General features: G+C 45.7%; 1 protein-coding gene across 6 annotated transcripts in view; it reads right to left on the bottom strand.

Moving 5' to 3' along the window:
- LOC111956829 (collagen alpha-1(XV) chain) overlaps window positions 1-14650 on the bottom strand; it is a 52011-nt gene that overhangs the window by 27994 nt on the left and 9367 nt on the right. For 2 of the 6 annotated variants that reach the window (XM_070436546.1, XM_070436544.1), the window contains exon 1: window positions 5976-6658. The exons of 1 other annotated variant lie outside the window; for it this stretch is intronic. In XM_070436546.1, coding sequence (XP_070292647.1) covers window positions 5976-6285 — 310 coding nt within the window. In that variant the 5' untranslated portion in view covers window positions 6286-6658. Of the gene's footprint in view, window positions 1-5975; window positions 6659-14650 lie in introns of those variants that run through there. 3 more of the 6 variants (XM_070436545.1, XM_070436547.1, XM_023977489.2) reach the window with 2 other exon arrangements.

Consider the following 14650-nt stretch of genomic DNA (forward strand, 5'->3'; position numbering starts at 1 on the left):
GGATTTGGGGTTGTACCTGGTAGGTTCATTGATAATTTGTGTGAGATTGAGGGCATCAAGCTTAGATTGTAGGTTTGCCGGGGTGTTCATGTCCCAGTTTAGGTCACCTAGCAGCACGAGCTCAGAAGATAGATGGGGGGCAATCAATTCACATATGGTGTCCAGGGCACAGCTGGGGGCAGAGGGTTGTCTATAGCAAGCGGCAACGGTGAGAGACTTGTTTCTGGAAAGGTTAATTTTTTGAAGTAGAAGCTCGAATTGTTTTGGTACAGACCTGGATAGTAAGATAGAACTCTGCAGGCTATCTCTGCAGTAGATTGCAACACCGCCCCCGTTGGCAGTTCTATCTTGGCGGAAAATGTTATAGTTAGGGATGGAAATGTCAGGGGTTTTGGTGGTTTTCCTAAGCCAGGATTCAGACACGGCTAGAACATCCAGGTTGGCAGAGTGTGCTAAAGCAGTGAATAAAGTAAACGTAGGGAGTAGGCTTCTAATGTTAACATGCATGAAACCAAGGCTTTTACGGTTACAGAAGTCAACAAATGAGAGCACCTTGTCACGACTCCCACCGAAGGTGGCTCCCCTGCCTGTTTGGGCGGTGCTCGGCGGTCGTCGTCGCCGGTCTACTAGCCGCCACCGATTTCTTTTTCCTTTTCTGTTAGTTTAGTCTTATTAGTTGCACCTGTTGCTTTTTGTTTCTTGATTTTTGGTCTATTTAAGCCTGTTAGGCCCGCTTAGGTTTGGGGGGGTTATTTGTGTTCTCTGTCCGTTGTGGATGTGTTTTCATTTTTCTCCGGATCGTTTGCCCTGTGTTTGGGCTGGTCAGTGTTTATGCGCCCTGTATTTTGGCGTGACCGTTTTGTGCCGGAGAAATACATCACTGAACAAATCACTGAACCCTCTGCTCTCTGCGCCTGACTCCTACTCACCACTCTTAGTATCCGTGACACAGTAGGAGTGGAGCTAGGCACTGCAGGTCCTGGATTAACCTCTACATTACCAGAGGAACAGAGGAGAAGTAGGATAAGGGTACGGCTAAAGGCTATAAGAACTGGCCGTCTAGCACGTTCGGAACAGAGATTAAAGGGAGCAGGTTTCTGGGCACGATAGCATAGATTCAAGGCATAATGTACAGACAAAGGTATGGTAGGAAGAGAGTACATTGGAGGTAAACCCAGGCATTGAGTAATGAAGAGAGCGATATAGTCTCTAGAGACGTTTAAACCAGGTGATGTCATCGCATATGTGGGAGGTGGAACAACATGGTTGGTTAAGGCATATTGAGCAGGGCTAGAGGCTCTACAGTGAAATAAGACAGTAATCACTAACCAGGACAGTAATGGACAAGTTATATTGATGTTACGGAGAGGCATGCGTAGCCAAGTGATCGTATGGGTCCGGTGAGTGGTTGGGCTGGCTGGGGACACGGTGATTCAGAAAGTTAGCAGGCCGGGGCTAGCAAGCTAGCATAAGGGCCTTAGAGGGATGTTGCGATGGTGGAAAAGTCTGTTTTTGCCTCCTCGTGCGGTGACGTCGATAGACCAGTCGTGGAATTAGTAGGGTTCAAAGTAGCAGATGGGTCCAAGTCCAATTCGCAAAATGGGTATAGTGGTCCAAGAAACTGTCCGATGGATCAGCTAACAGTCCAATATGCTATAGATAGCTAGCTGGCCGCGGTGAGCAGAATGGGCCTTCAGGGGACGTCGCGCCTGAGGGGCCTGTTTGGATCCTCGGGCAGATTTTGTCGGTATTCGGAGTCGTGAAGGATCGGCGGGGTTCCGTGCCCCRTACCGGCAGTAGAAGGGGTCCAGATATTGTAGCCGAGGAGTGGGCTTCAGGAGTAGCCCAGGAGCCCTAGTCGGGAGATGGGTCTAGCTTGGGCTAGCCCCAGGCTAGTTGGTGCTTGCTCCAGCACGGAAACGTTAGCCAGGAGTAGTCAACCCGGGTTGCGGTTAGCTAGCTGCCATGATCCAGATGAAAGGGTTCAGAGTTTGCGGTAGGAATCGGGGGATATGGAGAGGAAAATAGGTCCGATATGCTCTGGTTTGAAACGCGTTGTACGAACTGGCGAGAGCTTTCCGAGCTAAAGGTTAGCTGACTGATAGCTGATAGCTAGTTAGCTAGCTACAGTTGAGGTAAATATAAATACTTTGGGGGAAAAAACGATCCAAACCACATTGGGTGAGGCGGGTTGCAGGAGAGTATTTTGAAGTTGAGCTTTAGGAAAAAATATAAAAAAGAATGCGAAGAAAAAGATATAAAAAGATATGTACATGGGACGAGACAAGACAAAGACGTGTGACTGCTACGCCATCTTGGATATATATGTAAGGATATAAAGGGTACGGTACTACTATAGATATCAGCAACATTTCTAATTTCAGCATTGCATAACTGTACAACGATAACATCCAAATGCTCTCGTCAAGATATGTCACCATACGTCATAAAGATATGTATGCCATTTCACCACTGAACATTTATGGATCTCCTCCAATGTAACTAATCAGTTAGCAGATGTACTTCTGTGCTATCACCTGACTATCATCACAATCACTATTACATCATTGTTTGCATGAGAACACACAAAGCATAAGCACAGATGTAGAGAATATCTCATCTTGCGGTAACTGATGTGTCCATGGTCTATAGTTTTTTCACAAATTCATCTATCCTCATCACTGACAGTAACAAACCCCTAATGAGTTAGACATTCACCTAAGGATMATTGCTCTCCCTCTTCTTCCCCTTCCCCTCTTCAGACCCTAATTCCCCCCAAATAACTCCAGACACTAGGTGAAAAGCCTTTCATTGGCGTTGGGGGGCTTATCATCGTGGCGTAGGGAGAGTGCTTAGTGGAGAAAGATCGATCACATTCTCTCCCACATGGAGCTCATCTCCCGTGACGACCACTCTCACCCCAACATTCCACTGAGGTAACCTCTTGGCCGTTAGTTTCACCTCAGTCTTGTCAAGTATTAACCCTCCTCTACACATCAGTGGGCCTCTGATCTCTGCCACTAGGCTAGACAGGGTCTCTGATTGGGTCTGTAATTCATCAAATTAGCGAAGTGGAAAAAGACATGACAATTAGGGAGGAGGGTGGTAGTGTTTGAACATCCTCCACTCGGAACGAATGCCTCCCACAACATGCAGCCTCACACCAACACTGACTGAGTCGCACAACCCACACTGCCACAGACAAGCCAATCTATAAGTGGGATCAGAGAGAGAGAGAGAGAGATCCATTAGAATTTAATGTAAAGCAGTTTGGTGGAAATATATCGAAACATGCACATCCAATGAGGACCCTGCCTTAGTATATCAACACAGTAATGCTAATAACATACAGGTGAAGGGTGTGAACCTGTGTAAAGTTCTTTAAGTAGCTTGTCATACTGAGTGAGCGGACATCTGGGTGCAGAGCTACTGTTTATGGAGGCTGGAGCGACAGACAGCTGTTGTACATTACCATGGTGGAGAAAAGCTGTCAGGGCATCACACCTACAGTACAGCTCAGACAGAGGAATAGACAGGAGAGCCTTCATCATGAAGCTTATGTTTTTACTATAAATGCTAACAACACATTTTGTTCTGAGAGAGCTTGTCCTCTTTGACTTGTGATTTTCTGAAGAGTCTACTGGACGATCATTTAGCGCCCAATTCTTCTAGTCAGTTAAGACCTCAGACATATAAACTCAGCAAAAAACAAATGTCCCTTTTTCAGGACCCTGTCTTTCAAAGATAATTCGTAAAAATCAAAATAACTTCACAGATATTCATTGTAAAGGGTTTAAACACAGTTTCCCATGCTTGTTCAATGAACCATAAACAATTAATGAACATGCACCTGTGGAACGGTCATTAAGACACTAACAGCTTACAGACGGTAGGCAATTAAGGTCACAGTTATGAAAACTTAGGAYACTAAAGAGGTCTTTCTACTGACTCTGAAAAATACCAAAAGAAAGATGCCCAGTGTCCCTGCTCATCTGCGTGAACGTGCCTTAGGCATGCTGCAAGGAGGCATGAGGACTGCAGATGTGGCCAGGGCAATAAATTGCAATGTCCGCATTGTGAGATGCATAAGACAGCGCTACAGGGAGACAGGACAGACAGCTGATCGTCCTCGCAGTGGCAGACCACGTGTAACAACACCTGCACAGGATCGGTACATCGGAAATTCACACCTGCGGGACAAGTACAGGATGGCAACAACAACTGCCCAAGTTATACCAGGAACGCACAATCTCTCCATCATTGCTCAGACTTTCCACAATAGGCTGAGAGAGGCTGGACTGAGGGCTTGTAGGCCTGTTGTAAGGCAGGTCCTCACCAGACATCACCGGCAACAACGTCGCCTATGGTCACAAACCCACCGTCGCTGGACCAGACAGGACTGGCAAAAAGTGCTCTTCACTGACGAGTTGCGGTTTTGTCTCACCAGGGGTGATGGTCGGATTTGCGTTTATCGTCGAAGGAATGAGCGTCTGTACTCTGGAGCGGGATTGATTTGGAGGTGGAGGGTCCGTCGTGGTCTGGGGCGGTGCGTCACAGCATCATCTGACTGAGCTTGTTGTCATCCTCCTCCCTCATGTGGTACCCTTCTTGCAGGCTCATCCTGATAAGACCCTCCAGCCTGACAATGCCACCAGCCATACTGCTCGTTCTGTGTGTGATTTCCTGCAAGACAGGAATGTCAGTGTTCTGCCATGGCCAGCGAAGAGCCCGGATCTCAATCCTATTGAGCACGCCTGGGACCTGTTGGATGGGCGGGTGAAGCCTAGGGCCATTCCCCCCAGAAATGTCTGGGAACTTGCAGGTGCCTTGGTGGAAGAGTGAGGTAACTTCTCACAGCAAGAACTGGCAAATATGGTGCAGTCCATGAGGAGGAGATGCACTGCGGTACTTAATGCAGCTGGTGGCCACACCAGATACTGACTGTAACTTTTGATTTTGACCCCCCTTTGTTCAGGGACACAGTATTCAATTTCTGTTAGTCACATGTCTGTGGAACTTGTTCAGTTTATGTCTCAGTTGTTGAAACTTGTTATGTTCATATAAATATTTACACATGTTAAGTTTGGTGGAAATAAACACAGTTTATTGTGAGAGGACGTTTCTTTTTTTGCTGAGTTTAGTATGTTGGTAACTGATTTCCCTAGAACTGGTGCACCATCCATCTCAATGATAAACATGTTGTATCTCTCCTCTCCTATCATCTCCAGCCTCTTGATCTCAGTCCTCCCTCCCATCCCTCACCCATTCGTCCCTGATTCCCCCTCTCTCTCTGACCCCACAACCCAGTGGGACCATCATCCTGTGGTACACATAATAACTCTGGACCCCGTATCCCAGCCCTCCCATCCATCAACCGTCTGTCCCCCACTTCCCTCTTTCTCTCACCCCACAACCCAGCCCAGCCCAGCGGGAGGCTCTGAAACAATGCTCACGCTCAGACCCCAATTTCTCCAGGTTCCAGGAAGGCTCCTGGGCCTAATCCTATTATTATAATATCATGTGATAGGGATTAACATTGGAAACCAAGGGGCTAGCAGGAAACCACAAGCCTACTCCCCTCGACAACGCACAGCCTCAATTAGACAAGTTAAAAAAGCGTAGCCGCACTCAAGCTGTGGGGGAACACACTAACTAATCCCTGTCATGATCCCACTACAAGTATCAGCTTGAGACTACTTTAACAAAAAATAATGAACCACCATGAGTCCACAGCTCCACAGCTGCCACATGTCAGTGTCTTCAGATTCCTTCAGGAAAGAGTTTTCATAGCATTATGCTAAATCATTACTGCATTGGTTCTCTTTCATTGAAAGTGCAAACAATTAATGTGCAGAACCAGTAACAGAACTGATTGTTATTTAACCACAAAATAAAGACAACTTTTTGGACAGAATCCCCCTACGGAAATAAAACTGAAACAACTACATCACCCAGCATACTCCAGACTAACTCACCACGACTCTTCCACATTTTCAGAGATATTTTCTTAGCCTTGGGCTTGATCTCTGTGGTTCCATCACCAGCAGGCTCCTGTATGCTCTGTAGCGGGGTACTCTGAACAGGTGCAGTGGTGAAGACCTCCGTCTGAGTCCCCACCTGGCCCACCTCTGTCCCTTCTGTGGTCCACAATACCTGGGTGGTTGTGGGGACGGTGGTGGGGGGCTGTGTGGTCATCTCCTGTGCTTTCCCCAGGAAAGCACTCCACCACTGGCCATGAACAGGAGCCATGAGCAGCAGCAGACTATAAAGACGCAGGAGAGCCATCCTGTCCTGATGCTCCAAGTACTGACTAAAAACTTCAACAAGATGTATGTTCTCAGCAGAACAGTTCAGCTCTCAGCCTTCCCTCTCTTCCCTGCTTCTATCTATGTTAACTCTCTCACTTTATGCTCTCGCTCTCTCTTGCTCTCTCACTTTATGCTCTTGCTCTCTCTCTTTCTCTCTCTCTCTTTCTCTTTGTGTGTGTGTTTGCGAGCCACTCTCTCCTCTCGCTCTCTCTCTCTCTCCTATCTCTCTCCTCTCTCTCTCCCTTCCTGGTACTCCTCTGCTCTGCTCAGTGTCTATCGGTGACCCCTGCTCCAGACCCCCTCAGCACCATGCAGACTTAGGTATTTCACAGTCGGCAACAGCAGCAGCAGCTCTACTATACGTCCGGCACAGCAGCAGCTCTACTATACGTCCGGCACAGCAGCAGCTGTACACTATGTCCGGCCAGCATCACAGTGGGTCTGTTAAGAGCATGTAAGCCACAGCCCTCTTGAGTAATGCAATCTACCTCCGTATACCACTATCACTAACTCTACTACAGCTTACTGAACATGAAGGAACTGTCTATCACTGGTCTTTGCTTACAAAACAAATTGTGGTCAGTTGGAAGAATGTTCAATAATGGGCACTGCGACATTGGCTAGGCTCCTGGATGAGATATTTCCTGCTTATAAGGACATAGTGAGCACTGCACACATTTTTCAATCCCCCAGGGACAGAAATCAGGACTACAAGATCTCAAAAGAATTCTGTAAAAAAGGCACCACAAACGAACAAATAATTAAATGTAACATTAACGGTTTCTACAACATTTGGCATTTAACATATTACCTATCCTCAGTCAGTTGCATTCATGTCCATTAATAAACTCAATAGAAGTACAGGTGTAGAGGTACATCTCCACTGTTTTTTAAATTATTGACATAAATGCTCAACTCGGGCAAATAGTACAGGGCCAGGAATCTGCCAATCAGTGGCTGTCTGACTTTGAGGGGCCATGGACACTGATTTGACATGGGAGAGTGAAAAGCTGGACTGTGACAAAAGAGGGGAGGAGAAACATGGCACGGAGGAGAGGAGATGGGTTTCTGCCAAGCCTGCACAGTTCAGTGATCAGAGGGGCTGGGCAGAGACACAGGCAGGCAGGCGTAGTGACAAAGAGAAGCCTCTTCCGCTACTCAGTACTCATGGCTCTGGTGTTGTGTGTTGAGGGGATGAGGATGGGGCCTATGGACAGGTCTCCTGAGTCACCCTTGACCAGCAGCACACACACACACACACACACACACACACACACACACACACACACACCACACAACACACACACAAACACACACACACACACACACACACACACACACACACACACACACACACAGAGAGAGGAGGATGAGCCCACTCCGGACCAATCATTTATAAGTAACAGAGGAACACACTGTTCAGATATTGCGTCATTAACAGTAACGGTACCCATTAAAATGCACAGTAAGATTACCTATACACAATCATCCATTGAACACTAACTGTTACTGTGATGTGCATGTTTGGATATTTCGACCAGGACTTGGAATTGACAGTGCATTATCATTTCCCAGCAATCCACAGTGGTGCTATGGATGGACTCCATCCACAGTGGTGCTACAGTGGTCCTAATGAGGGACTGGATGTTTGCTAAATGGACCAGATGATGGATTTACTGTAATCTGGAGAAAAGCAGAGAGGAAGAAAGGAAGCCCTGGTTAGCCTGCCCCCTGGTGGTAGTGTATTATGTACGGGTGTTCTGGGGATCCATGTTGCACCCCTCTCTAATCCCAGTCTTATCCAGGGGGACTAGAGGCCAGAGGGGCAAGGGGCTAGGAGGCCAGGGAAGGTAACCACTAACCTCCGTCTCACTTCAATGCCCCCACGACATCCATGAATTGGTTTATTGTCACAAGCCATCAGCTGAAGCATGTTGTGAATCTATTCACACAGAGATGAGACTGTAATTTTCCAAAAGGAAACAGCACACAATACCTTTGACAATATAGTAATATAGTAACACCTGCAACTTCATCACATGTATAGAAGAGCTTTGGCCCAAAGTGATTTAAATGCCCATTGCAATGAACAATGAGGACTGATGCTATAAATATTGAGCACATATAAAGCCTAACTATAAAAAATGGGTTTGAATACCCATTAAAATCTGTGATAAATTCCTKTCAATTTCACTATGGTGATGGAACCTCTTTGAAGCAGAAAATGTCTCTGTGTTTAATATAAGAATTCAGATTTTTGGTAACTGTGTAATTTGTAACAGGTGTAAATGCAATCACCATCACCATAGACCCAGTATTAGATAGAACGTCCGACCCTGTCTGCCTGTGGGGAAAACAACCTGTGGATTCCTAGGTTACCCCATTGGCTCATAGCAAAAACGTGCCTGTTGTCTGCTTGTTTTAGTGAATTACAAAACGACAATTAAGAAGAGTACAACATGTCTAAAGATGACTTTTCAACCTTGCCTGCTCCCTAACGTTCTCCCTACTGAGAGAAAGTTATATTGTTGGGCTTCCCTTATGCCCCTTTTCCTCTCCAACACCGAATAGCCTGAAGCCACAGGGCTCTTCTTGCAGGCTCTATTTCTCTACGCTGGAGCATTTCGAACCGTAGGTCGGGATTTTTTACCTGTCTACATGTACATTGAACAACATCATAGCTGTGTTTTCTACATGTTTTGTTATTTCTGTATAACAAAAAATCAACAACGATGTTGCCTATTTTACAGTGGGGCTCAATAGGAAAGAATGTTGCTTTTCCCCAATTTGTGGGCGTGGTCAAGGGGAATTCCTTAATATTACATGAACACCGACTGGGACTGTCTATAGTCGTAAATTCAGTGTTTACGCTGAGAGGTCTAAAACAACTACACACACAGTGGTCCTCTAGCTCCACCATGTGGTCACATCTAGAATCACAGACAGAACTTCATTCCCTTAAGAAAACAGCCTTGTATACATAGTCTGCGTCCCTTCCATCCCACATGGCACCCTATTCCCTCTATAGTACACTACTTTTAACCAAAGCCCTGGTCAACAGTATGCACTACACAAGGAATAGAGTGGAATTTGGGATACAGAGATACAACCCACAGCCAATCACAGCAGTCTCTGTCACTTTAGATTAACCAATGTGATGTCAGTAGGGGTCAGGTCTCACTAAAGAGAAGAGCCAACCTGACAGCCAACCTTGACAGAGGTCAGTTCTCACTAATCATTTAGCAAAGCAAAGGAGGCTTCACGGGTGAACAAAAACAGAGCTTCGCCACATTAAATCACCATCACTGGGAAGCTCTCTCATCAAGAGCCCCTCAAATATTGTATCATTATTATGGGCAGCAGATCAAAAGCAGTCTGAATTTATTGGGGTGATTTAATCAGACACGTGGGCCCACCGGCCTCTAGTTCAGTCTGGTCTAAGTCTCTTTCTCAAAAAAAGATTTGTCCCATCATGTAGCAAGACAAACATTCTGATGTTCTATTGTTCTTTGAATATTATTTTCCTTGCTAAATAATAAATTTTTAGTATGCCACCAGACATTAGGATATTCAGGAGATCCCTTCTCCAGTAGCTATCCTCACCAGTTGTTTACAGTAAGGAAAGTATTCAGACCTCTTGACTTTTCCACATTTTGTTACGTTACAGCCTTATCCTAAAATGGATTTAATAAAAACATTTCCTCATCAATCTGCACACAATACCCCATAATGAGAAAGTGAAAACAGGTCTTTAGAATTTTTTGCAAATGTATCACAAATAAAAAACAGAAATACCTTATTTTAAATACTAAGGTAGCCACTCCTCAGTAAGGCTCGACAGCCCGCTTGAAGTTTGCCAAAAGGCACCTAAAGGACTCTCGTACCATGAGAAACAAGATTATCTGGTCTGATGAAACCAAGATTGAACTCTTTGGCCTGAATGCCAAGCGTCAAGTCCGGAGGAAACCTGGCACCATCCCTACAGTGAAGCATGGTGGTGGCAGCATCATGCTGTTGGGAATGTTTTCCAGCGGCAGGGACTGGGAGACTAGTCAGGATTGAGGGACAGATGAAAGTACAGAGATATCCTTGATGAAAACCTGCTCCAGAGCACTCAGGTCCTCAGACTGGGGAAAAGGTTCACCTTCCATCAGGACAACGACCCTAAGCACACAGCCAAGACAACACATGAGTGGCTTCAGGACAAGATTGAATTGTACTACACCGGCTCTGTCGCTCGTCGGATGTGGCAGGGTTTGCAAACTATTACAGACTACAAAGGGAAGCACAGTGGAATAAAGTAACAAAATGTGGAAAAAGTCAAAGGGACTGAATACATTCCGAATGCACTGTATACATTCAGTTCAGCCTAAATTTTATCTGAGGGCTGGCCAATGTCTTTAATAAAACTACATAACATCTCAACGGCATAAAACTGCCACATGACATTCAAATAAAAGGGCGTTACTATGGACAAAATGCCAACTTGACATAAAAAGCATAAAATATTCCTTGGAATTTACAGTTGGACCAATCCACTTTGAGGACAGAGTATGTAGGATGTCCATACGGTAGCCAATGTATTTATTGTGTCAGAGGAACATAAAATCCAAATCCTTGTCTAGACATAAGAGCTAGAGGTGGAGACCAGTGGAGATGTAGACAGTGTGTGACTGTTCTCCAGTCTGGGACAGGTAATAATATAACATTTAACTTTTAAACTCTCCCTCCACACATAGATACATAAGTTCACTCTCCCTTCTAGCGATACAACTCAATGCAGCCTCGATTGCAAGTCTGTTTTCCTATTTCTAGGAAAACAGCAATAGGAAAAAATCCCCAAATCCTAGATGCCAAAGTCCTGCCCTTGAGCAAGACGCTTAACCCCTACAACAGCTCCCAGTGTGGCAGTTCACCTCGCCAAAACCTATGTATGTGGGGTTGGATTAAAAGTGGAAGTAGAGCAATTTACATGGTTAACTGCTTTGCTCAAGGGTACATCGACAGATTTTTTCCCCAGTTGGCTCAGAGATTCAAAACAGTGACGTTTCAGTTACTGGCCCAACGCTCTTAAGCACTAGGCTACCTGSCACCCCATGTGTGTGAACCAGCCCTAAGGGGTTTTGACATAGGCTTTGTTTGTGATTAGGTAGGGCTAAGGCCAGTCCTGCCCATCCTTATTGTGATGCAGACTGCCTCCCTCAGGGAAGGTGAAATCCAGAGAATGTAAAGAATGCTAGAGCTGAAGACACCTCGTGTCTCCCCAACACCCAGCTAAAGACACAGTGACCACTTGCAGGTCAGAGCTGAAAAGGGGGGGAGAAGAGAGTGAATGCATTTTCTTCAATCAATTATTTTAGAACTAGGGAGCTCCTCTATTGTCACTCAGGGATCAATCACAGTTAACCTGGGCTGGGAAGAGAGGAGGGGTCCCAGGAGACAGACTAAGTATGGTGGGAAAAGCCCCAAAACAGAGAGAAGATAGAGCCTATGAGTGGGTGTGTTGTTACCTAACCTGGGGGTGGCCAGAAAGCTGACCTCACAATAAGAATGCCTGTTCTAGAATGTCCTCAGAGAAAGAATGAAAAGCCAAAAAGCCAACAAAGGATTATTAAGGCACAGCAATATCTGACCCTTGTGAGACCTCAACCTATGAGGTTGAGATACAAAACTGTATTTCCAAAATACTTTTCATCACCTAAGCCTGGGTAGTGACCCTCCTATTTTGTGTAAACCACAGAGTGCAGATTGAGTGTAGCATTAGACTAAACCTGATGTTGAGGGTGTCTTCCAAGTACTTGTTTGTTACTGATAGACAATCAATGTCCTTGAGTGAGTATGTTCGCTAATCGAACTGCTTACTTACAGGTCTTTAGTTGACAGTGGGTAACTTATACAGAAAAGTACTTTGCACTTCGGCTTACCGACTGTCACAACTGTGAAGAGCAGTAACGTGGCTCAGCAGCAAATTAAAATATCCCAAAGGCGCCTTGTATTTGAGGATATGCCTCTATGCCATAAATCCAGAGTTTGGCTTTGGCTCTAGATAACCTTGAGAGAACTTAGTGTATAAAGCGACACAGCTCTCCACAGAGTGAGTACAGAGAGGGTCTCTTTTGACCAAAGTGGTTGTGATGTCCAGGGCAGGTCGTCCAGCCAATTCTATTAGCTTTAAAGGAAGTCATGAGAGGAGAATTATCCAACCTCAGACATTCTCCTCTCCTCAGATACAGACAGTGGCCTAAAGCGTGTGGCTGTGTGCTGTGACAGCCATGTAGGGATGGTGGACAGCAGTTGCCTGCAGCCATTGGTAATTGAGTAAAGAAGATATACAGTGTCTGGCATTGGCTCATTGAGTGGAATGACTTGTACTAAATGCATTACAGTGAGGTCAATAATATAAACCTATGCTAAATGCAAGTTATTTTGGAAGTTATCAGAGCACATAACACATGAACACCTCCACCTCAATCATCAAGTTTGCAGACGACACTACAGTGGTAGGCTTGATTACCAACAACGACTAGACGACACTACAGTGGTAGGCTTGATTACCAACAACGACTAGACGACACTACAGTAGGTGGGCTTGATTACCAACAACGACTAGCGACACACAGATGGTAGGCTTGATTACCAACAACGACTAGACGACACTACAGTGGTAGCTTGATTACCAACAACGACTAGACGACACTACAGTGGTAGGCTTGATTTACCAACAACGACTAGACGACACTACGTGTGGGCTTGATTACAACAACGACTAACGACACTACAGTGGTAGGCTTGATTACCAACAACGACTAGACGACACTAACAGTGGTAGGCTTGATTACCAACCCGACTAGACGACACTACAGTGGTAGCGTTGATTACCAACAACGACTAGACGACACTACAGTGGTAGGCTTGATTACCAACAACGACTAGACGACACAGTGTAGGCTTTGATTACCAACAACGACTAGACGACTACAGTGGTGGCTTGATTACCAACAACGACTAGACGCACACTACAGTGGTAGGCTTGATTACCAACAACGAATAGACGACACTACAGTGGTAGGCTTGATTACCAACAACGACTAGACGACACTACAGTGGTAGGCTTGATTACCAAACGACTAGACGACACTACAGTGTAGGCTTGATTACCAACAACGACTAGACGACACTACAGTGGTGGCTTGATTACCAACAACGACTAGACGACACTACAGTGGTAGGCTGATACAACAACGACTAGACGACACTACAGTGGTAGGCTTGATTACCAACAACGACTAGACGACACTACAGTGGTAGGCTTGATTACCAACAACGACTAGACGACACTACAGTGGTGGGCTTGATTACCAACAACGACTAGACGACACACAGTGGGGGCTTGATTACCAACAACGACTAGACGACACTACAGTGGTAGGCTTGATTACAACAACGACTAGACGACACTACAGTGGTAGGCTTGATTACCAACAACGACTAGACGACACTACAGTGGTGGCTTGATTACCAACAACGACTAGACGACACTACAGTGGTAGGCTTGATTACCAACAACGACTAGACGACACTACAGTGGTAGGCTTGATTACCAACAACGACTAGACGACACTACAGTGGTAGGCTTGATTACCAACAACGACTAGACGACACTACAGTGGTAGGCTTGATTACCAACAACGACTAGACGACACTACAGTGGTAGGCTTGATTACCAACAACGACTAGACGACACTACAGTGGTAGGCTTGATTACCAACAACGACTAGACGACACTACAGTGGTAGGCTGATTACCAACAACGACTAGACGACACTACAGTGGTAGGCTTGATTACCAACAACGACTAGACGACACTACAGTGGTGGCTTGATTACCAACAACGACTAGACGACAATACAGTGTAGGCTTGATTACCAACAACGCACGAGCGACACTACAGTGGTGGGCTTGATTACAACAAACGACTAGACGACACTACAGTGGTAGGCTTGATTACCAACAACGACTAGACGACACTACAGTGGTAGGCTTGATTACCAACAACGACTAGACACGACTACAGTGGTGGGCTTGATTACCAACAACGACTAAACGCGACACACAGTGTAGGCTTGATTACCAAACCAACGACGACTAGACGACACTACAGTGGTGGGCTTGAGAAACAACAACGACTAGACGACACTAACAGTGGTAGGCTTGAATGACCAACAACGACTAGACGACACTACAGTGGTAGGCTTGATTACCAACAACGACTAGACGACACTACAGTGGTAGGCTTGATTACCAACAACGACTAGACGGCCTACAGGGAGGAGGTGAGGGCC

Source organism: Salvelinus sp. IW2-2015, linkage group LG32 (genome assembly GCF_002910315.2).
Source record: "Salvelinus sp. IW2-2015 linkage group LG32, ASM291031v2, whole genome shotgun sequence".
Taxonomy (NCBI): Eukaryota; Metazoa; Chordata; class Actinopteri; order Salmoniformes; family Salmonidae; genus Salvelinus; species Salvelinus sp. IW2-2015.